The sequence below is a fragment of the Barbatula barbatula genome (assembly GCF_947034865.1).
Source record: "Barbatula barbatula genome assembly, chromosome: 11".
NCBI lineage: Eukaryota > Metazoa > Chordata > Actinopteri > Cypriniformes > Nemacheilidae > Barbatula > Barbatula barbatula.
In genome coordinates, this window is record NC_136774.1 from 5,692,069 (window position 1) to 5,715,869 (window position 23,801).

Consider the following 23,801-nt stretch of genomic DNA (forward strand, 5'->3'; position numbering starts at 1 on the left):
ATGGACTCAGAAGACGAGCCATTGTTGCTCCAAGGTACTTGGAATGTAAGCGAGTTTGAGGAAGAAGAGGAAGAAGAGGAAGATGATGGAGAGATGGGACAGGCCAGTGGACAAGAGAAGGTCTGTAGAGGGGTGTGGTGGGCTTTAGGCTGGGTGTACACACAGCCCTGGGCAAGCGGGATAGTTCTGGTGGTGGGATTTCTGGTGCCCTTTGCCCTCTCGACTTACATGTTCCTTAAGTGTGAACCTTTAGATATAGACCTTTCCTACAGCGCCTTTGAGGTTAGGAGTCATTCCTCGGCAGAACGCTTTGATGCTCTCACCATTGCACTGAAAAATCAGTTGGGGTCTTGGGACAGGCACAGGCGGGACGCTGAGGGATTTGACCTCGAAGCCGATGCTCTGAGAGACCTTTTGTTACTCATGGTAAACAGACAGGAAGGGAAAGATTTATCTATAATGCCAAATGTTACAAGCCCTGCAGGAATCTTGGACACAGAACCGACTGATACAGGGTTACCCCTCGAAAATGATTATGAGAAAAATAACGAGAAGAAAATGCAAGAGACAAACTCCACAAGCCCTAAAATAGCGGCAAGCCTCAACTCCGATGAGGAAGATCACAGGAAACCCCTCTCACCCTTGATCAGGAAGCAAAGATTTGCGAGCTACTCCTACCTCCAGACTCAGGCCCTGTGGAGGATTGAGCTAGTTTTTGTAGCTCAGGGTGACGAAGATAACAACATCTTTACCTCAGAACGGCTTTACACTATCCACCATGTGGAGAGACTTCTAATGCAGCATCCGCAGTTTCAGCAGTTCTGCTGGAAGCCATTGGAGACGTTACGGGACTTACCCCTGGGACCCTCCTTTTGCTCTCCTCCAAGCTCCCTCCTGTCCTATCTCTTCCCCAGTGAGCGCGCGGCCAAGATCTACTATGACGGCATGGGACCTGATCTAGCAGATATTCAGGGTGAGTTTTCTGACGACCAAACTATTCCTCCTTGCACTTCCACACAGTAAAAACACGTAATTTTAAAGAACATTTATGTAATTTTTTACGGATTTTCCTTGTATAATGTTAAAACTGTAATTTACAGATTTGTACTGTTTCTTTTTAAATATTTTTCATGTCATTTAAAAAATATGGTCAAAAACGTCAAATTTACAAGAAAACGGTGAAAACACGTAATTTTACAGGGACTGTTATTTTACTGATTATTCACTTTTAATAACTTAGAATTCAAACTGATATTCAATACAGTTGTGGGTCTATTGGCTACACATACTTTTAGGCTAAAAAGTGTGTATTAAAGCTATCCTTTTCTACCTAATCTTATTCGTAACTTTACATTTGTTGGTATAAGCAAGTCAATAATTTCAATTGATCAAGCATGCTTATTAAAATATTACCAGTGGCGTCAGTCCGGGGCCAAATGCAAAAAATTGCTTGTATTCACCTGCATACACATTTTACTGATTATTCCTGGCAGAAAATGTTCATTTTTTATGGGATTTTTTACAGTGCACCAATGCCTCAATATATTCATAAGAATTTGTGTTGAAACTGAGTCTAATCATGTGTTTTAGGTTAATACTGATCATTACCTAACGCAAAAGACAATATCTACTTTTCCGATGTTAAATCGGCACTAAAATGATCTTTAAATGGTATCTTGGTAAAGGTAATCTCTGGCTCATCCGATTAGATCCTGGCCTTAGCTATTTTAAAACACCATTATGAACCAGCAATAAAAAAAGGCTGCCATGTTCCAAAAAACCCTCTAAAACCTCTTAAAACAAACTGAAACATATTTTTCAATGTTCTCTATCTTTAGGTGCCCTGAGCTTGGCAATTACCCATCCTCAGTTTTACTGGTATGTGGATGAGAAGCTTACACCAGACAGGCTTCAGTCCTCTCTCCTTCGCAGCGAGATCCATTTTGGGGCTCCTCTTCCCTCTTTCTACTCTCTACAAGACAGACCTTTGGAACAAAGACGTCAGTTCAGAGACTTTGTGGTGCGATATGCTGACATCCTGTCACAGCAATCCACCAGGTGGGTTTTGAAGTTTCCATTGGTGTTGGTAGAGCACAAGAGGGTTTGCTGAGGACAAATGACCATTCACTGCACTGTGTTTTGTTGGTAAATACAAAAACAGCTTCATATGAACAAGATTCAAGATGCACCTTTAACTGGAAAATATAATGCAATAAAGTATATTAAATATCCTTACATTTAAACCGAGTGCCATAAACCCTTCTAATATATTAACATTGTATTATTCTGTATACAGTATATCTATATATTACATTTACAGTATATTAAATCATTTAATATTTGCCCTTTAAGGAAAACATGTTTTCTTTGCGTAAGGGCAAGATGGTCAACTTAGCAAAATGTTCTATGCAAAACATTTATATATTGAGACTAAAATATAGGAACAGGTAAAGCATAGATAAACTAAAATATAAAAACTAAATATAATTTAAAACTGAAACATACAGTATGATACATGAAATAAGCTGTATTTAAAGCATACAAAGGATAGAAATGATCGATACACCAGATCGTTGTAACCTGAAGCAACGCTTCTGTCTTTCTGAAACCTCATATCTCCATGTCTCACCCATGCTTGTCGCTGGGTTTAGCAAAAATATCCAACCAATAAAAAGTATTAAAACGATACGTGTCTACTTTGTCAACACAGTTATCATTTAAAAAGTACAGTGATTTTTCCATTTCCTGAAAAACAGGACAGCCAAAACTTCAGAAGAACTTTGACGATATCCAACAATATTGTGTACATTTCCTCCATAGGAAAAAAATGTATATGTTTTATTGTTACTGTGTTATCTATTCTTCACAAAGAAATACAAACAGCAGTGCAACACACTTTTAGGCAGTTTGGTATACCACATCACATATTACCATTAATATTACTATAAATAACCAGTATTACCTAGTACCTGTGGTAAATAAGTCAGTACGCCATATACGTTCATGTTTTCATCCACCCATGTCAATAATTACATTCACAAAGCATTGCTTAGTAATACCAAGGAGCAATGTTGGATTTTGACAATAAAATATTTTTCCTGGAAGGAACGACGATTAAAGACGTCCTTAAAACTCTACATGTATGTGTTCTTATTGCTATTAGGTCAATTAATGCAAATCATAAATCATTATTGCCTAGATGACAATAGTAGAAGGAACTAGGCAATACTTATACTGTAATAACTTCTTTAAAAGCCCACAGATATAATTAACATAATCTTTTTCCATCTGGTAATATGCAGCTATCTCTTGGTATCATCTCTCTACCCCTCATGTATTTCACATTATATGTCCTCTGATTTCCATCAAGCTGTTCATGTCTCATGTCTTTCTCTTTCTCTAAAGTAAAGTGAAGGTGCTGTATGGGGGCACGGAGCTTTTTGATGATGAGGTGCGGAAGACGTTTCACAGTGATATGCTGCTGGCTTTGTTCAGCGGCGGCTGCATTGCTGTTCTCGTGTATGTTTTAACTTCCTTTTCCGGTAAGATGCTTGATCATTTTACATTAACATACTGTATGAATCCAATGAAGGTAGCGTATTACAGTAAAATTCCTTCACTTAATAGTACGGTGCAATGAACCAAAACAATTACTGTGTTGGATATTGTGTCTGTCATGAAACAATACATGTAACAAAGCTCACTTGTAGATAATTTCGCATAACAAACTATGCATGTTGGTATAATAACTTAGAATTTAAACTGATATTCAATACAGTTGTGGGTCTATTGGCTACACATACTTTTAGGCTAAAAAGTGTGTATTAAAGCTATCCTTTTCTACCTAATCTTATTCGTAACTTTACATTTGTTGGTATAACCAAGTCAATAATTTCAATTGATCAAGCATGTTTATTAAAATATTACCAGTGGCGTCAGTCCGGGGCCAAATGCAAAAAATTATTTCCCCTCCGTCCGTCCACGTTCGCCTCGCCTCTGTCCGCTCCCGATCGGGAGGTGGTAAGTGTAAGCGTAACGGTCATGCACGAAGGTCAAACGCGTGTTAACATAGAAAAACTAAGGAAAAGTAGTGCATTGGAAATGAATAACACGTTCTGTGTGATTGGACCCTGAGTATGACTGCATCAGACACAGCTGTAAGCCTTTTCTTCAGCTACTGATTCTATTCAAAATACAAGATAATCCATTGGGCTTATCAGTAAATGCACAGCCTTAGATAGTTCACCCCAAATTGAAAATTCACCCTCTCGTCATTTTGAATATGTACGACTTTCTTTATTCTGCAAAACACAAAAGAAGATATTTTGAAACGTGTTGGTAAAAGAAAACTGTTGGTGCCCATTTTGTAAGGTTCCCAATGGAAGTCAATGGGGATCAACGTTTTTCTTTTACCAACAATTTTCAAAATATCAAATTCTCTGTTCTGCAAAAGAGACAAACCCATACAGGTTTGAAATGTCAAGAGGATGAGCATATCATGGCAGAATTTTCATTTTGCGCTGAACTTTAAAACTGTACCAACTGTGGCTTCAATTGAATGCATCATCTAGTAAATCTGATAAATTTGTCTCGTGACTCAACACTTGACTTGTCATTTTATTATTTCTCAGGACAGATTTGACACAAGTCTTACTTTCTTGCAGCAGCACCGGTAACTGACTGTATCAGAATAACGGAACATTACTGTACTTTTACATTTTTTGTGTTTTTTTTATTGTGATGCATTTTCATGTTATATAATGTAAGCTCCTCGAATGTGTTCTTCAGCTGTAAATCATCCAACCTTACCAGAAATGTACATTTTCGATCACTCACCTTTACCATGCTTTGCTTTGTTGGAGACAATAGAGAGCCCACTCAGCTTGTACTCCAATTTGTAACTGTTTGTACCAAAACCTTTAACGCTCTCTCGGCTACAGCACTTTGTGTTAATTCAGGGATAAAACATGAATCCTCTGAGAATATCTACCAATGCTCTAAAGCTCTGCTATGGCAAAGAAGGCAAAAAATACCAAGTGTGGCTTTATCAATTGCTTTTGAATACCAAATCTAAATACTTTGATTGCGGAACGGGGAATAATTATTCACATTAGACAATAAGTTCTTGGTAAACATATGGATTTAACTAAAGTAACAAAAGGAATAACTAGACTTACTAACTTAAAGTGATAGTTCAACCATTTTAAACCTGTCTGACTTCTTTCTTCCGCAGAACACAAAAGAAGATATTTTGAAGAAAGTTGATAACCAAACAGCACCCGTGAATGGGGGCCGGTTAACAACGTTCTTCAAAATATCTTCTTTTATGTTCTGTGGAAGAAAGAAAGTCATACAGGTTTAAAATGACAAGACATTTTCATTTTTAGGTGAACTATCACTTTAACATTTTATAGTGTGACAAATGCAAAAGTTAAAAAGTATCTTCCTTGATTCTCCCTGAAAGATTTTCCCCTGATCCGATTTGTTTCCTTTCAGTATTTTTGACATTCTTCGGCTTGGCTAGCATCGGCCTGAGCTGTCTCGTTGCGCTCTTCTTATACCATGTGGTGTTTGGAGTGAAATATCTCGGCATTCTCAATGGAGTGGCAGCCTTCGTCATAATCGGAATTGGTGAATTTGAATTGAATATTCAATTGCATTTTACGTTTGCACATTTTGGGAGTTTCCCATCCGAATTGACCGATTCTTTCCTTTTTCTCTCTTTCCACAGGTGTGGATGATGTGTTTGTGTTCATAAGTACCTTCAGACAGGCAGCCCACCTGACTTGTTCAATACAGCGTATGATTTACACAGTAAAGACAGCAGGCAGAGCCACGTTCCTCACTTCCTTCACAACAGCAGCAGCGTATGCTGCCAACACCTTCTCACAGGTGCACTCAATAGAGCGAAACAAACATGTCCAGACAATTGGTGTTCAAAAAAGAGCCCAAAATTAAGTTTGAGCTGCTTTTGGAGCACTAGGTTCTTCCTGAAGTCTACATGAAACGTTTTAGTCGAACAATTCTTGTACTGAAGACAAGGGTTTCATATCTGACCAAGGTTTCAATTTGTATGCGCAAGCGAAATGTTTTTAATTGCCGTAGCATTGCAAACCTATTTATCAACATAAGCATTTGCAGTTTGGCTTTTATGAAGCAACATAATAATAAAATAAAGCAGTTAAATAATAGAGTGACGTACTCGCCCATTGTCTGGAAAAATTAAGCAATTTAGCTACAGTTTAGTTTGAGGTGTGGAATCCATTCTGTGGGGAGTATTTATCATTTAGAAGTACAATACATTAACAGTTCTCAATCTTCCAGACCCGATGACAATTTCAAACTATTTTTTTCTATTAAAGAAAACTATTAATGTAGAAATGCTTAGTTGTCTGTGCAGAGCTGAAGGTCTGTTACAAAACTGTGACACTGTTGTTGCAGTCACTCACATTGAGTCTGAAATTGCATACAATATTTTTGCACGTTAAAAATTCTCGCACAGTATGTGCAAAGACCTTTACAGGGAGTCAGAATTAAATTGCATACTTTTGCTACTGCACCTTTAAGAGTTCAGCATGGCACCTGTGTGTTAACAAGCTGCTGACTACTGAAGTTTTTATTTCAATATGTGCAGTCATATATTCTAAATTGATGTTATTTAAAATGGCAATCTGTAACTTTAGCATGTCTGTGTGAAACAAATAATTGCAGGTTATTTTAGGTACTTGGCTTTACATGTGTTGGGGTAAAAATGACTCTACATGCATGTTAAAAACTTCAAACTTTTAATTTAAAAAGTTACAGATTGCAGCTTTAATAAAGTTTATTACAACTACTGCTAGCATCCAACAATATGTTGAATAGGTTATGATTGGGAAAATGACACCAACCGGATATTTTGACCCAAATGTCGGTATTAAAGTTGTAAAATGGCAAGGCTCACAGAAGTGAGAAAAAAATAAAACATTTCCCTGTATCTCCTTAGGTTGATCATATTTTCAGTAGGTAGAGTGCCTTAAATACAAAACAATTTTAATAAATAATTTCAGATTTTATTTTGTACCTATTTGTCGTTGGAGCAGGGCCGGCCCTAGCTTTTGCGGGGCCCAAGCAGAATTTTATTTGGGGGCCCCCTTGTGTAAATTAATTTACAATTTGCACACAATTATTCTTAACCTTATTTAATTATAAATTACATGAATCACGTAAATTAAATATTTTTCATATAAATCTGTATTTTGTTGTTTGCATCAGTGAATAGTGTCCGATGTTCAACATTTCAATTGTTACAACTCCCCTCATTGAAGTTGCTTGGGGGGATTATCTAATCCACCAAATCAAAATTTGGCAAGAGCCATTTTTCGGCACCCCACTGGCTCTGGCTCCATGGTACAGTTGTTATCGTGTTCATTGTTTGGTTGATGTTAGATCCAAAGTTTCAAATGATGAAACTCGCTGCAAGAGCGTAAAACAGACAGTCAAATGATTGTTGTATCCCTAAAGAGTGATCCGATTTATACAATGTTGCTTTTGAAGCAATAGGATTATCAGGTTCCTGTCACCAACTCATGTTTATTCAGGAGGAGTGTCGTAATGAAAGTCATAGCTAATTTCCTTTGGCAACACCTGACCTTTAACTCTTGTACATGCATCATTAGATTCCAGCCGTTCATGACTTCGGTCTGTTCATGTCCCTCATTGTGAGCTGCTGCTGGCTATGGGTATCCATTCTAATGCCTGCTGCCCTTTGCATCTGGACGCAATGTGGAAGTGTCCGCAGCCATGCCTGTCCCAAATGGTAGGTTCCCTATACATTTTCTGTCCAGTTTTAAAAAACGTTATTTCTTGACAAAAACACATTTTTGTACGTTTAGCTTTTGCGCCAGTGATTGGGGCGGGGTTAGGGGTGGAGCTTCAGTATTGCTTTTTCAACTACGGATTCATACGAATTAGCCACCTCATAAATAGCTATGAATTATTGTTAGAATGGGTTGGTCATATGGACCACGTTAAATACTTATATTTATCTATTTAGACAAAAAATATTTGTATTACAAGTGTGAGTAGTATATTCTTTGTAAATGCAACATAATGCAAAGCCAATGATGACAGAATGTTTTTCTGGATTGTACAAAGGTGTCTTCTTTGACAAAATTTATTGAAAAAGCACATCATTTAAATTGTACAACTTACATTTATGTCATTAACACAGGTGGAATACTGTATCTAAACTCTCAGCCAGCCCAAGTCCTCTCTCAGATGATGATGATGTAGCTCTGTTAACTGTAGAAATGGACCCAGGTAAAATCGACTCATCAGTGGTCATTCACAATGGCCAAAGCAATCACACAAAGTGACAAATGTGCCCGGAAGAAACATAAGGGATGGACTGACCCGTAAGTGGTCTGGTGGTTGAAGGGAGGGGTTGGAGCAAATTTTCATTTCATTTTGCAATAAACATTTGTATTAAGGAAGACAATACCTTAATACTGTCAACTTTGGTTTGATGTTAACTTTGTAAGTAACCACACACAGTTAGTGTACACATATTGTTGAATAACGTTTTCTTGTCTTCTGTTATGGTCCAGGTGTGTATGACTCAGATTCAGATGTCGCCCTGCTGTCTCTCTCTGTAGAAGCCCCATTGACCGTGTCCACCGACGGAAGTGTTGGGATCATCAGTGCCCACCTTCAGAGGATACTGAGACACTGGGTGGCTGAGCCTGTAGTGAAGAAACGGAAAACAATAATAGGTGAGAAAGTTTCTTTGGTGATAAATATATGGAGGATTTACAGAGTGTGTCAATAAACATGGCACGCTTTCATAATCCCAACATTAGTTAATCATCTTTAATGATTTAGTCTCAGCCGGTACTCGCACAGACCACAGGTTGTGGGACATTCACTTACCGTATCATGCATATTTCAAACACAAATAGCTAAAGCTGGCTGAAATCTTGCCTGGCATCTAAGAAACTTTCTGATACCAGAGAGCAAAAGCTTTAACCAGTTATTTTGAAGAGAAGCGTGATGGGTTGTATTATGATTAAAGCACTGTTATGTAGGTAGGGGCTAAACCGCTTAATGCTTTATAAGTGATTAAAAGAACTTTAAAGTCAATACGATACTTAATGGGTAGCCAGTGAAGGTTTGATAACATTGGGGTTATGTCATCGTATTTTCTGGACCTGGTTAGAACTCTGGCAGCTGCGTTCTCAACTAACTGTAGTTTGTTTATTGATGATGCAGGACAACCACTATGAAGTGCATTACAGTAGACAAGTCTTGAGGTCAGAAATGCATGAATAAGCTTCTCTGCGTCAGCAACACATAGAATATTTCGTAATTTGGCAACATTTCGTTTTTGTGACATTTGAGATGTGATTTCGAAATGACAGGTTGCTGTCTATTATAACGGCTAGATCTTTTACTATATTTGTTGGAGTAACAGTATATCCTTCAACTTGCAGGTTATAATCCGAAATATTCGGTTTACGTGTCTTTGGTCCGATAAGTCACATTTCTGTTTTATTAGAATTCAAAAGAAGGAAATTACAAGTCATCCAATGTTTTATGTCTTCGATGCGCTCTGCGAATTTGGATAGCGGGGAGGAATCCTCTGGTCTTGATGAGATATATAGCTGAATATCATCTGCATAGCAGTGGAAGCTAATTCCATGTTTTTTAATAATGTTTCCAATGGGAATCATGTATATGGAGAATGGCAAGGGTCCTAGAACCGATCCCTGAGGTAATCCATAATTTACTTGCATTAGATTTGATGATTCACCATTTAAATGGACAAATTGATCAGTACTATGATACGGTCTAAAGCCTGCAGTTTTTAGTTTACGTAATTTTTTGTAAGAAAGAGCACAACTGAGTGCACACTACTTTTTCTAGTATTTTTGACAGGTAAGGGATATTTGAAATCGGTCTATAGTTTCCTAGTTTATTGGGGTCTAAGTTTGGTTTCTTGATAAGAGGCTTAATGACGGCCATTTTAAAGTGTCCTGGGACATGGCCTAGATTAATTGACGAGTTGATAATGTTATAAATTTAGTTGGTATGGGGTCTAATAAGCAAGTTGTAGGTTTAGATGTTGCAATAAGTTTAATTAAATCTTCCTGCTTTATAGGTGAAAAACACTGTAGCCTTTCTTTTGGGGCGATGGTTGGTCCTAATTCATAGGACAGACTTGGAGGTTGAGTTTTTGCTATTTTGTTTTACTATACAAATTTCATGAATTCATTGCTACCAAGGTGCGGCAGAATAACCAGGTCAGATGATGTCTGTTTATTTGTTAATCAAGCAACTGTGCAAAATAAAAACCTTGGATTGTTTTTGTTCGTTTCTATGAGGTTACGGAGGTGCTCAGCCTTTGCAGCTTTTAGTGCCTTTTTATAACATTTTACACTCTCTGTCCACGCAATTGGATCTCTAATTGGATTTGTTTCCCTTTGCGCTCCAGTTTACGTGTTTCTCTTTTAAGGAAGCGAATGGTGCTATTGTACCATGGTGCTATGTTTTTCTCATTAATCTTTTTTGACTTCATAGCGACGGCTTCAAATGTATTAGAGAAAATAGTGCCCAATTTGCTGGTCATGTCAGTGAGCATTTCTGTATTTATTGGTATGGTTATTAAAGGAGTCAGATCTGGCAAGATCTTTGTGAAACTATCTTTAATAGCCAAGGTAATTGTTCTACCCTGTCGATAACGAGTTAATAATAATAAGTACAAATAGAAAATAAGTACAATAAATGTTATTGGACGGGGTTTGACCAGAATGGGCTGCAGTCAAAATCACATGTATTATGTTCGGTGCGTTACTGCTTTCTGCACATCCTCTCAAAAAGGGCGTTTTACAAAATCAAACATTTTGGGGGGCTATGGAATTCCTACACATTGTGTTTTTAACACCTAATAAGTCATTTTATGTTGAATAAATAAAAAGGACAACACAAGATTGAGTTAAAGGTGTGTTCTTTATAGACATAATTCACACCCACAGAAATTTCCTCTCCCATCTGCATTTTTTTTTATTGCGCTCTCGCACTATTTTGCCCTGTTTAGTAAATCTGGCCCATAGATGTGTTCAGTAAAAGACATTTGGTCTTGCTCTTTACACTGTGAAAAATGTTGTTTCATATGTTTCATGTGAATTTGAGTTCAGGTCTGGTCTTGTTCTTGACTCAATCTCGCCCTGCCTTGGTCTTGTCTTGGTCTCAACACACTCTGGTCTTGGTCTCAATTGGTCTCGGTTTAGGTGGTCTACAACATTACACTTTATACAACAGAAGATCCACAAATCCAGCGGATCAAGAACGTGTTCTAAGCAAACAATGAGGGGCCCATTCCAAGGGGCAAAATTACATTAAGCGTTTATATAATGTTTATGCAATATTATTAAACAAAGCTTTATGCAATAATGAAGACAAAAATGGATTCCTCATAAAGCTACAAAGTGCTGATTTATGTTTATTGAAAAAAGAACAAAGCGTATAATGATAAATATTCAAATATAGATTTTTCCTTTGTGCAGGAGTAAGATGTTTTCCTGGCTTGTATTGTTTTAGCCACGCATTAATCTGTTTCTTAGTCTCAAGGTCAGCGTGTTCACAGTTCAAACAAAAGAGCTACCAACGTCGTCCCTTACGTGCCTTAGCGTTTATTAGCATGGCAAAGCTTAGCAAGACATTTCAGCAAATTTCTATTGTTTAAATTCATAGTAAGAGCAGCACATGCATGTCAATAAGCTAAATCAGAGCCACATTTTCCCAGGTCACAACTGCTTTTTTCTTTTATGTGGTGAACAGCCTCAGCGCTGTTGATACAAAGGCCGTGTAATTATAGACTCAGAAACAGTTACAATGCAGACTCATGCATTATGTAGAATACATTTTAATCCCAGCATCAGCTTTTTGAAATAAACATCGTCCACATCAGCAGTATCTGTACAGATTGTGATGCTTACACACATGCATATTTAATGATGCTATAATACGGTTAGAATCATATAGACACCTCACTGGTTTTACAGCTAGTAATGTCAATTGTAATGTTTTTCATTCTATATTTTCTTTTTTTCCTGTTTCTACTGTTTTTGTGCAAAAAAATGCATTCTCTGTAAAGCTCCTTTGCCACAATGCAAAATAGTGTATAGCGCAATGGAAATAAAACCGACAACATCTTGCTCTCTCTCTCGTTTTGCAGGTGTATACGTTTTGATTCTGTTGGGTTCCGTCTGGTGCTGTTGTCTCCTGCGGCCCGCCAGTCACGCCCCCGTGCTGTTCCACCGAGACACAAACCTTCAGCGACTCCTGGATCTCCGCAGCAACCTGAGCGCCCAAGGAATCTCCTGCCATATGTGCTCGGGTGGGGCTTTTAATCAGTAAAGAATTGATTTCTTGAATATACTCCAGTGAATCATGGAAAACAAATGCCTTGACTCATTAATGCCGCTTTATTTAATTAGATAACAGATCCCCGCATTTGCTCGCATGGCATGATGCACTTCAAGTAGACTAAAGGGGCAGGCGACAAGGCATTTGGTTTTGAAAGATGACCTCATTTGAGTGCGTTGTAACACTTTGTAATCATTTCATTAATATGTCATTTACCAACGTTAAGTAAAGCTTAACAGATCAGTTGTCCATGAAGTGCATACAAATATGAATATACAGATGAGTCCAACTCCGAGACCACTAGTCTTCCATCTGTGTTGCAAAAGTTTTGGAAAAGCCTTGTCTGTTCTGAAATGACTGTTGCCTTGTATGGAAGTCAATGATGGGTTTGGTAATGAGTGTTTGGCTGCGTTTCCCAATACGTTGTCTCTTAGCGCGCTACAAAGACTCTAAAGGTACAGCTTAACTCCCGTTATACCTTTTCTACGTGTGTTCCCCAAACTAAAATGGCACAAGCAAATTGCGAGCGCTGCCAAAGCAATAGGGGCTGCAGTCCGGAGAGACAGGACCCAGTTTTGTGCCGGCACTGAGCCCCGACGAGGAAAATGCCCTGGCAATCCTCAGAGAAGCAGCCTCACAGGGTATCTCAGGGGGGATTGATCTGAGAGCAGGTGTGGATACATGCTCTCAGAGCACGCCATCGTTACCCCCTCGCACCAATATGCCCTATAACCCCATCAGCAGCGACAGTGCTTCTACAGCAGCGTCATCACCACACCTCTCCGCACCTTCACTAGCCTTCAGTGACGTCTTACTCAGCCCATATCCAACCCCAACCACCTCCAGAAAACTCCCCACGGCATAAAAACGAAGAGCCGCCAGCAGCTGAATTTCGGGTCTGAGGGGGTAGCTCCGGCGAGCCAACAAGATGTAATAGCTGCAGAATTTTCTCTCGTGGCAGGCGAAATGTTTGTAGACCGGTCTCTTCTGACATAGTAGCCAGGGGACTCAAATATTCCGTTATGAAATAGTGCACATACACTAACTGGCCCCGTGGACGGCTCCGTCGCTGTCTCGCTGCCGTAGTTTGACCTAACTCCCCATAAAATTAATTCCCTTATAGACTCCTAAGCCTTTAAACGAAGTTAGAGTAAAAATATAAATGCAATAATAAATAAACTTTTATTGTAAATTATTATATTACATTTTATATGTGGAATTAAACTGCGATGCAGAATGAACCGTCAACAGTGATAAGGTTAGCTAAGAGCGGTCCGGACCAACCAGGCACAGCTACAGGTATGAAGAATGACGTAGCGTTAAGAAGGTTTCGGGAAACGAAGCCTTGAGCTTTTTGCAGACCAGTCAAGTTCTTTCACACTAGACTGAATCAATCTTTTGTTTTGGAATCTTGCTTGTGCCAGGCTATTGGAATAGAAAAGGGCTCTTCCCAAACTGTTGCTATAATACAAGAAGCACGCAACAGTCATGGAAATCATTATATGCTGTAGCATTAAAGGAACAACCCTCAAAATTTTGTCTACCTCAAAATAAAAATGTTGTCATCATTTACTCACTCTCAAGTTTTTCCAAATTTGTGTTCATTTTTTTGTTCTGATGAACACAGAGAAAGATATTGTGAAGAATGTAGAAAAACTAACAGTTCTGGGGCACTTTTGACTGCCATTGTACTTTTTCCTCCAATGGTAGTCAATAGGGTTCAAGAATTGAATTGTTAACTTTGTATCAAGTATTTGATTCTGAATGATACGTACGGGACAGAACATTAAATGAAATATCTGACCTGTTTCACTCTCACAGGTGTTTTTATGGAGCGACCTCATACCCTGCACAGCACTGCTGTCTCCACAAGCTCTGCCTCAGGAAAACATGCCACAGTTCCCTCAAACCAGACCAAACCAATATCCGCCGACACGGCACAGACACTCGCAGGTTTCGTTTTCTGCTCTATTACTGTATGATGAACGGCTGAAAAATACCCACACCTGTTTAAAGTTTGTTTTAGAAAGATCCACTGGAACAACTAGGTCAGATTCAAGTGGTCAGGATGCTAAATGACTTCAAGTAGATTCTCTTTGTTGACCAGCTGGTATACATAGATGCCACATTAAACAGTACTTTCGTATAATGTTATTTTTCAGGTGGTCTTCTTACTGTTTTTGTCTTCAAACTGGATCTGGGTTCTCCTGTCCCTGTATATCGCTATTCACTCACTGCCAATGTCTCTGCACCTTGGCAAGCATCATCAAGCGGGCATGGGGATGTGCCATTCTTTCAGGTCTGGCATGCACAAAAACAGCTTTAATCGTGTTGCTATTTGAATACTTTCTAATAAACAGAAAATATATTGGTTCATACAGCTGGAATAAGCCATTTTTCAAGCGTAATATGGCTGGCAAATGTGTGTTTTCACAGTGCTTAATACCTTCATGCATTACAAAAAAACATCACTGCTTGTCTGCTCATGCCTCACTAAAAAAACAACAACAACGCTTTCAATGTACGCAATCTATTCATCACTCTCCAAATTCCATCATCCTCCTAAGAATTGACACGACATAATGTCTATGGCGTCCTCAGCACGCCTCAATTGCCCTTATAGCCGCATTCCATCTGAGCCGACAAACACTGATCGATGTGTTGTCACGGTAACAGGCCTACAGAAGTCCCCATAGCAACTTCAGCACACGGATGACTGTGTGTGTTTCTCACGCGTATCACCCTCGCCCGAGATGGATGCTTACTCGGCGGTCATGTGACGGCACCCGGCGCTGGATGTCGGAGTTTGAGTTTTATGTGGCTTTGGATGAGCAGCAGAACAGCAGGTGGGGGACACGTGACTTTCTGAGGCTTTCAAAAAAATTGGAATCATGTTTTATGGGCATACCAGGGTGGAATACAATGACAGACTCTATATTTGGTCCACGTACAATATCAAAATATTTCGAAATAATAACTGCAATGACTGGAAGTTGAATCAAACGTGTCACATTTCATCCTAAAATAAAATAAAAGTGTACTTTACGCAAAGACCTTACATGAAAAACTATTATTTGACATTGTTTTCATAAGTTTTTATCCATTTTTTGACAATTAAAGGGATAGTTATTTACTCACCCTTAAGAAAATGTATTTGTTCTGATGAACATAGAGAAAGATATTTGGAAAGCAAGTTCTTGGCCACCATTGACTACCGAGTAGGAAAAATATCACCAGAGTGCACCAGAGATTTCCTTCATTTTTCAAAATATCATCTTTTGTGTTTTAAAAAAAAAGTGTTTTCCTACTATGGAAGTCAATGGTGGCCAAGAACTGTTTGGTTCTTGAGGGCGAGTAAAAGATGACAGAATTTTCATTTTTAGGTGAACTGTCCTTTTTATAGGTCTATACCTTTTGAATTAAACACCCACATTTCACATTACAGAAACACTCATTTTAATGATCGTATAAATAGTTTCACAATGTGAAATAAAAATCATTTGAAATTCATTTACTTTAACATGTTTATTTGCATAGGATATCCCGTATCACTCAAACATATTCTTTACGTGTTTTGTCTGATTCATTCCGTTTTACAGTCAGCTTTGTCTATATTGTAGAAATGCATTTCTCTTTTGACAGGAAGCTCTATTTTGCCCAGCATACGATCAGTCCATACCCCAGTCGCGTGTGCGCGGAGCCACCGGGCTGCGTGTTCAGCTCAGGGCCCGATGGACCCACTCAGGGCCGTTTCTATGCACCACTGCCCCCAGGTAAGCCTCTTAAGATTGACACCTTGTGATGTTAAATGTGTTAAGAACTGTGTGTTTAATCTTGACAAATAGGATGTAAAAATAGCGAATATACAGTACACTTTTTGAGTAGTTACGTTTCCACACGTGTGTGCTCCTCTAGCTCATTGCATTACATTAACTGTGCAAAAGTCATTGGTTTGAAACCCTGGGACAAACACGTACAACTTAATATAGTCAATTAATATGGGGCCATAAAAACAACATCTATCGTAATTAAACCTAAATGAGAAAAAGTGTTTTTTCCGAAAAGTTGCCGTGGTGTAAGCCGTCAAACATCACACTGCTGCACGAAACGATCATTTAAAACATGCTGCATTCCAAAATACCCTTGAGCAATGTTCCTTGTACGTTCTTATTTGGCAACAGGATGTTTTCTTGGTTCTTGTCTTTCATTACTATGCAATACATCATATTTATCTCATCAGTCACTACTCAGGTAAAGGTCTCCAGGACATCGGGATTTAACCCTTGCGACGGAGGTGGTTGTGGGAAACCAGCAGTGCGCCCTCTAGTGGACACCGGAGCCATGGTGTTTGTGGTTTTCGGGATACTGGGGGTCAACCGCACTCAACCCTCGGACAACCATGTTATTGGAGATCTGGTGAGACAGAATTAAACTATAGTCACTGTGGGCAGAATTATCGGTTATACACGCTAGGTTTACATGATAAAAGCGTTTAGTGTAAACTAACCATGGCTGCATCGTAATTTGTATACTATGAGAAATAAGAATTATGGCATTCCAAAAAGAAATCATGAATATGCCGAAGACAACTGAACATCTGTTCATATTTTTGGGGTGTTCACTTGTCCTTAAGGGAGGAATACAGTACTCTTATCAATATGTTCGTATCGTTCATTTGGTCACGAATAGTACAGAATCGACATACACTTCTCGGTTTTAGCGTGAGAAACGTGACGTTTCTTTATTTGCTAGTTTTCTAAATCATTGCACTTTCTATTGATATCCAGGCTTAAGCTAAAACAAATCCCAGACTTTTGGACCCCACTGCAACTTGATAGATTTTCTTTGAAGCTGATTTATGAATTATTCATTTTCTGATTATAGACTTTGCTCTTCCTCAAAGGGCAACGTGATCTATGATCCAGACTTTGATCTCTTTAATGAGATCGGGCACTTGTGCCAGCTGTGCAAAGCCATCGGTGCCAATACCAAGCTGGTGAAACCTGGTGGAGCTCAATGTTTACCGTCAGGTGAGAGAGAATCATCCACCAGAATCTTGTTGATCCGATCGTGGTGGTCTTGCTTTTACCACGCTTTTTTCTCCCGCAGGCAACAGCCTCACGTCCATTCTGCCCCTGCTCCACCCTGACTGTCACTCTCTTCCTGAACCAAACCTCTTGCCGGGTCAGTTATCTCACGGTGCGGTGGGAATGCAGGGCGGTAGAGTGGACTGGATATCTATGGCTTTTGAATCGGTGAGTCCACTCACTCATGTGATGAATTAAAGGGATAGAATGAAAATGTACTTACTGTATGACATCTGTTTAACATTCTTTCTCTAATCTGTGAAACAAAATGAGGACTGTAACCCAAGCTTTACAAGCTACTTAAAATTCTAAAAGATTGTTTTTGGAAAAAGTTTGATACGTTTCTATTATATACTGTTTGTGTGTACGGCGTGTATATTTTAATGTATAGTGTATATAAATACACATCATATGTGTCATATGTACAGTATTTACTGTGTATTAATACTTCATATAAATGTTTTATATATATATATATATATATATATACTGTTTGTGTATATATTTCTTTTATATACTGTACGTACATATACGTGTTTGCACTTAACAATATAAACATAAACTTTTATTTTAGAATCGATTCATTGTGATTGTGATTTATCACCTCTAGACTTGATAACCCCCCGGCCACGTTCTTTTGGAATTGTATGGAAAAGAGCAACGTTACTAAAACAATGTGAAATGAGGTGAAACATTTGAATCGGATGAGAACAATATGAGGGCGACGTAATGATGCCAACATTTTGCTTTAAAGACTAGAAATGGCAAGAAATTATAAAGTGGCTAAGCACTCTCCGTTCTTTGTTTTCATTGTTTCCGCACTTCAGACCACCTACAAAGGAAAGTCTTCGTTTCAGACTCACTCCGATTTCCTCCAATGGGAGAGCTTCCTGCAGAAACAGCTTGCATCGCTCCCAGCTTCATCTGCCTTGAGGAAGGGGTTCCAGACCTGCCAGCACTGGAAACAGATCTTCATGGAAATCATAGGCAAGAGAGCAAAAATAGCAAGCGGCAGAGTGGCAGAGAGAGAAAAGAGCTTTGATTTACATGACCAATTGGAGAGGAATTAGTCTAGATCATTAACATGAGTATCTATTAACCTGAGACTCAAGAAATGACAAGGAGAGCGAGACCGCATTCATGTGCTCTATTTATAATGCAATGAACGACATGTAATCTCCCCCTGATGGCCTTTAGGTGTGGAGAGCGCCCTCTACAGTCTGCTGCTGTCTCTTGCCATTTGCATAGCGTCAGTAGCTGTGTTTACTGCTCATCCTCTTCTGTTGCTGCCCATCCTGCTGAGCATTCTGGGTAAATAATGTCTTTATTGCGTCATATTTCAATAGCTTTCTTGCACTGAAACATTGTATGCTGCAAATTTAACAGCATACTTCATACTTCAGATACTTTACATAGTTTAAATAAAATATACATCATTTTTCTCTAAAGGAAATGTCAGGTTTGATTTTATTTTCATTTTGGCATAGGCCTTAATACGATTTTGTCTTTGTGGTAACATCAAAGATGTTTTAACATTTTTGTACATTAAACCATTACATTAATAACATTTCATGGCATCATCCTACAGCTCATAAACAACCATAAAAAAGGGTCACGAAACATGTCCAGGAAATACTTTAGGCCACAATCAAAACAAAAAAGACTAAATGTAAAAATAGATAAAACATTTTTAGGATCCTGTCGCTTTGTTACATTATAATACATCACTTTCTAAATTATTTTGCAGTGATGCAAAAACAACTCCAACGATAATATTACACATAAAAAATACAGAAGTATAACATCTGGATGCTGACATAATAATATCAAGGGTTAATTACTGTACATACTGTAGTCTTTATTTACCTAAAATATATAATCATTTAATTTTCACCTTTTCTTTTGGGGTGAAATGGAACCTAAACATCTTGGAGATTCACTCTTTAATTTTCTACTGCTGCTTCTTAAAGGGCTTGAAAAGTGGTTTAAGCAAATCCCTTTGGATTTCGTGATTCAGTCTCTGTGTTTGAATAGTGACATCAGCCTGTTTCTGTCCTTCTGTTCGATTTAATTGACTCAAGTAATACGTACAGGTTGTGAAAACCAATCTCATTTATATGGTAATACAATATGCCAAACATGGCCGTAATTTTACTCGCTTTCAACAGGGAAATATCATCACTACAAGTGATTACTCAGACTGAACGAATACACAAATGATTCCGAATGAAACGAGACTCTGAAAATCAGCACACGCCTGAGGGCTGAACAAAACAAGGAAATATTCAAAAAATGGTGCAATGATCAGTGAATTGAACACTCTGACTCACACAATGGCATTTTTCCCACAATCATTCCTTAAACTTTCTTTTTGAAATGTGGCACTCACATCACAAATGGTTGAGCTATAAAAATCGCTTCTTTAGCCATGAAAATTCAAATTGTTTGGCTGTAGAGACAAGAATGTCAGTTAGTCCCAAATGATGTAGCCAAGGACTTTGTAAAATGTGTATATTGTTGGCAGGTATGGTGTGCCTGGTGGTGGCTGTGATGTATTGGCTTGGCTGGGAGATGGGTGCAGTAGAAGCTATCTCTCTCTCCATATTGGTGGGCTCTTCGGTAGACTATTGCTTACATCTGGTGGAAGGATATCTACTGGCTGGAGACGTTGTGACCTCAGGACTGACGGATCATAGTTCGGTATGATTACCATTTATACGTTTCATTATGTTGCTGAGTGTTGGTTTCTTACACGTACAAAAAAGTATGAGCATACTAGCCCGGTTCTGTCAACCTTGCACTGGTTACCTATAAAGCTTCGCATTAACTTTAAAATCTTTCTTATTGCCTATAAACCCCTACATGGTTTAGCTCCTCACTACTTGAGTGAATTTTTTTATATTGCCTTGTTTTGCAAGCACTGTTTTTGCCAGATTTTACCAGAGGGGAACTGGAATCCCTTGGTTAGGCCTGGTTTTACATAACCTATAGTCAATTGTTTCTTGTACAGCTGCTTTATAACAATGAAAATTGTAAAAAGCGCTATATAAATAAAGCTGACTTGACTTGGAATATGGTGGTTCATAGTGGTTAAAGATCTGAGCACGTAACATGAGAGATTCCAGGCTGGATCCCAGGTAGGGGCAGTACTTGAACTGTTAAGCCACTAGGCTTTCCTATCACCACTTTGCCCTCGAGCAATACATTGAACCCGGGGGTGCTGCAGGGAAGTCATTTCTTTCAGTGCACTATAAGCCGCACTGAATAATATAGCATCTTCTAGATAAGATCTCACCAGTTCGCAAAGCCATCTTCATCATAACTCTGTAAGGTGACCTTTTAATCAATTAAAGGGATAGTTCACCCCAAAATAAAAATGCCATCGTTTAAGTAAACGATGACAGAATAAAACATTTTGGGTGAATTATCCCTTTAGGAATGTAGTCATGTGCAGGGAGCTAATATAAGGTATTGATAATGTGGTCATGGTTGATTATTAAATAAATGATGCATTACAACATGTAATGTAATTTTTATGTTCATAATGGATTGATGATACAATTATACTGCATTATATATTCCTGCAGTGTTATCAGGCAAATGTGCATGTGTGCTTCTCTTAAATTTCACTCAAATTTCTAATTTATATCTAATTTATAGAATTGCTATAAATATGTAATAATATGTAATTGCTATGTATGACTGCAACTTTGACTGAATGGCTTTGAAAAGAGGCCTTGCTAAAAGGAAGATGAATGCAAACTTAAGTGCTGACAGATCAGCCCTCACTATGAGGTCATAGTGTCTATAGACTTTGTTTCAAAGCAACGGCATAAACACAGGTTTCTTCGCATGCGTGCGTCCGTGGACTGACCTTAACTTTCGGTACACATTCGCAAATAATAGAGTGTCTGAAGATTATTTCTGATAACATGCTAAAGGAAACCAGGAACCATGGCTTGGCTAAACTTGCCCCTCAGATATTCTGAATTTAGAGTGCGATACCGAACTCAACCATAGGGTTTCTTTAAAAGCAACAAAACTACAGGAACCATTCGACAAATTGTTTATTTAATAAAATGAACAAAATTCAACAAATCGTTTAATGAATACAATTAAAATATAATAAAATAATAACATAAATTGACTTAAGTAGTAGGAATGAGAATAACTATGTAATGTGAATGGGGGCAAATTTTGAAGTGAACAACTCCTTTAACTGCAGTCCCGGCGCGCGTGTTTTTGTGCATCATTTTGATTATATATACAGTACGTATATGTATTTTTTTTGGACAGTTGGCCAACAAGTCAAGCAGAAAAGTCCCCTTATGGCCAGTGCGTCCCTTCTTAAATTGAATATGTTTTTACAACTATACAAATGTTCTTTCATTAACAGGATTCATCCATCAAGCGACAGCTACGGACCCTCGAAGCAGCCAATCATGTGGGGGTTGCAATCGTGTCTAGTGCCGTCACCACGGTGATATCGACCATTCCACTCTTTTTCTGTGTCATTGTGCCTTTTGCAAAGTTTGGTCAGATTGTGGCCATCAACACAGCAATTTCCATCGTGTACACACTATCGGTCACTAACGCTCTGCTGGCGACAATGGGACCGACTGACTTCACTCGACCCCCTGGAGCCGTGCTCAAAGCCGCTGGGGTCGTCCTCATACTGGCTGTCTGTGGAGGTCTCTTCTGGTGGACTGGATCGCAATTTGCTCCAGGCGGACTGATGTGAAGGTGGTGTCAACAAATCACACAACACATTCCTGCTGTTGTGATTTCAAAACCAAGAAAAAGATTATTAGGTTTTACGTGGTATATGTGTGTGATGTGACTGTATTATGAACATAAGCCTGTATGAAGTTTTACTGGAATTTGGGAACGATATGATATTAAGTATTATGTGTCACAGTTTCAGAAGGTATAGCACGTATTAGAAGTAGATTAATAATGTCGGAGACATCTGTAAAACCCTCTCTGAATGTATTATCAGCTATGAGAACCATAAGTGAAGTCTGTCTGGGGTTTACATTTTGTCTTAATGTATGACTAAAAAGAACGGATTAGTTCTCACTGCTTTGTTCCTCATTCATCACTTCAACTGAAGTGACTCAGAGGGCACATGAGGATATGTTTTACTCTGGTTCTTACGAGATGTGTGATGAGGCCCTCGGGTCTATAAAGAAGGAAAGAATATGAATTCTGTGAATTCTTCAATGGGGAAAACAAAAGCGACTTTAGCACGTTCTGTCCTTGTGAAGCGTCGTGACAGCGTTGGAGTTTCAAGTTTTACATAGTCGTCTGACTATGTATATAAACCAAGCCTGGTTAAGGTTAACAGATTACAGTAACACTTTTTCAACTGTTTTTCAAAGTAAACCACGGAAAAAGCATTCTTTGTTTTCCTGTGAAACGTTCAGGGGCATTGTCTGGACTTTTGTATGATGAAACTGTAATGTCATGGTAAATTTCATGCTGCCTTTTAAAACTCTTGTGAAAGAAACATTTGAGTTCCACGGGGTGTTGTTGTGCTTGAAATATGGTTTGTTAAAAGCTCCCGGTGAAACCTTTGTATGTTTGTGTTTCTGTGTGCTGAACCGATCCACTTGACGTTCCCCCAACATGAAAATTCCGTCATCATTTACTCATCCTCTTGTGATTTCAACCCTGTGTGAGTTTCTTCCGCAACCCATAAAAGAAGATATTTCGAAGAATGTTGTTATCCGGCCCCCACGTTCCTAGAATAGAAGTGAGAACCGCCCTGTTTGGTTACCAACTTTCTTCGAAATATCGTCTTCCGTGTTCTGCGTATGAAAGAAACTCATACAGGTTTGAAATGACAGATGACAGAATTAAAATTGAACTATCACTTTAATCCAGTGTGACTTTTATCTGTTTTGATGGTTGCCGTTTATCTTTCAAAAGGCACAGAAACAAAACAGCAATGACCAGAGCTGAGCTTCAATTGCCTTGGTCCTTTAAACAGCAGTCTGGAAATTGTACACCGCTTCAGCATCAATCCACTTGTAACCACATACCCACTGTCCCTGTAATAGCTCTCTACTGTGCTCGGAACAACCTCTTACAGAGAGAGTTCACCTTCGCTAAGAAAGGTTACGACTATAAATGCTCACCTCAGGTGGTTCTTCTGTCCATTCAAATTCAGTACAACATACTTCATATACAGTATTCATTACTGATGTTACAGCATTAATGGAATAACAGATGTTTGAAAATACGTCTGGGGTGCATTACATTTGAAACGACACAATATAAAACATTAAATCATTTTACAATGCAAAG

At 38.6% G+C, this 23,801-nt stretch overlaps 1 protein-coding gene across 1 annotated transcript; it reads left to right on the forward strand.

Annotated features, from left to right (window-relative positions):
- On the forward strand, window positions 1-22,994 carry disp3 (dispatched RND transporter family member 3; the record flags this gene model as incomplete). The annotated part of the gene is made up of 20 exons (XM_079466933.1): window positions 1-973; window positions 1,839-2,058; window positions 3,406-3,542; window positions 5,497-5,631; window positions 5,732-5,892; window positions 7,659-7,798; window positions 8,213-8,301; window positions 8,589-8,753; window positions 12,215-12,376; window positions 14,227-14,358; window positions 14,568-14,704; window positions 15,082-15,251; window positions 16,048-16,178; window positions 16,646-16,821; window positions 17,309-17,435; window positions 17,515-17,660; window positions 18,320-18,479; window positions 18,690-18,803; window positions 20,017-20,192; window positions 21,889-22,994. The coding sequence occupies 20 exons, from the start codon at window positions 1-3 to the stop codon at window positions 22,231-22,233; spliced, it is 3,996 nt and encodes a 1,331-aa protein (XP_079323059.1). The 3' UTR covers window positions 22,234-22,994.
- Window positions 22,995-23,801: the final 807 nt, after the last annotated feature.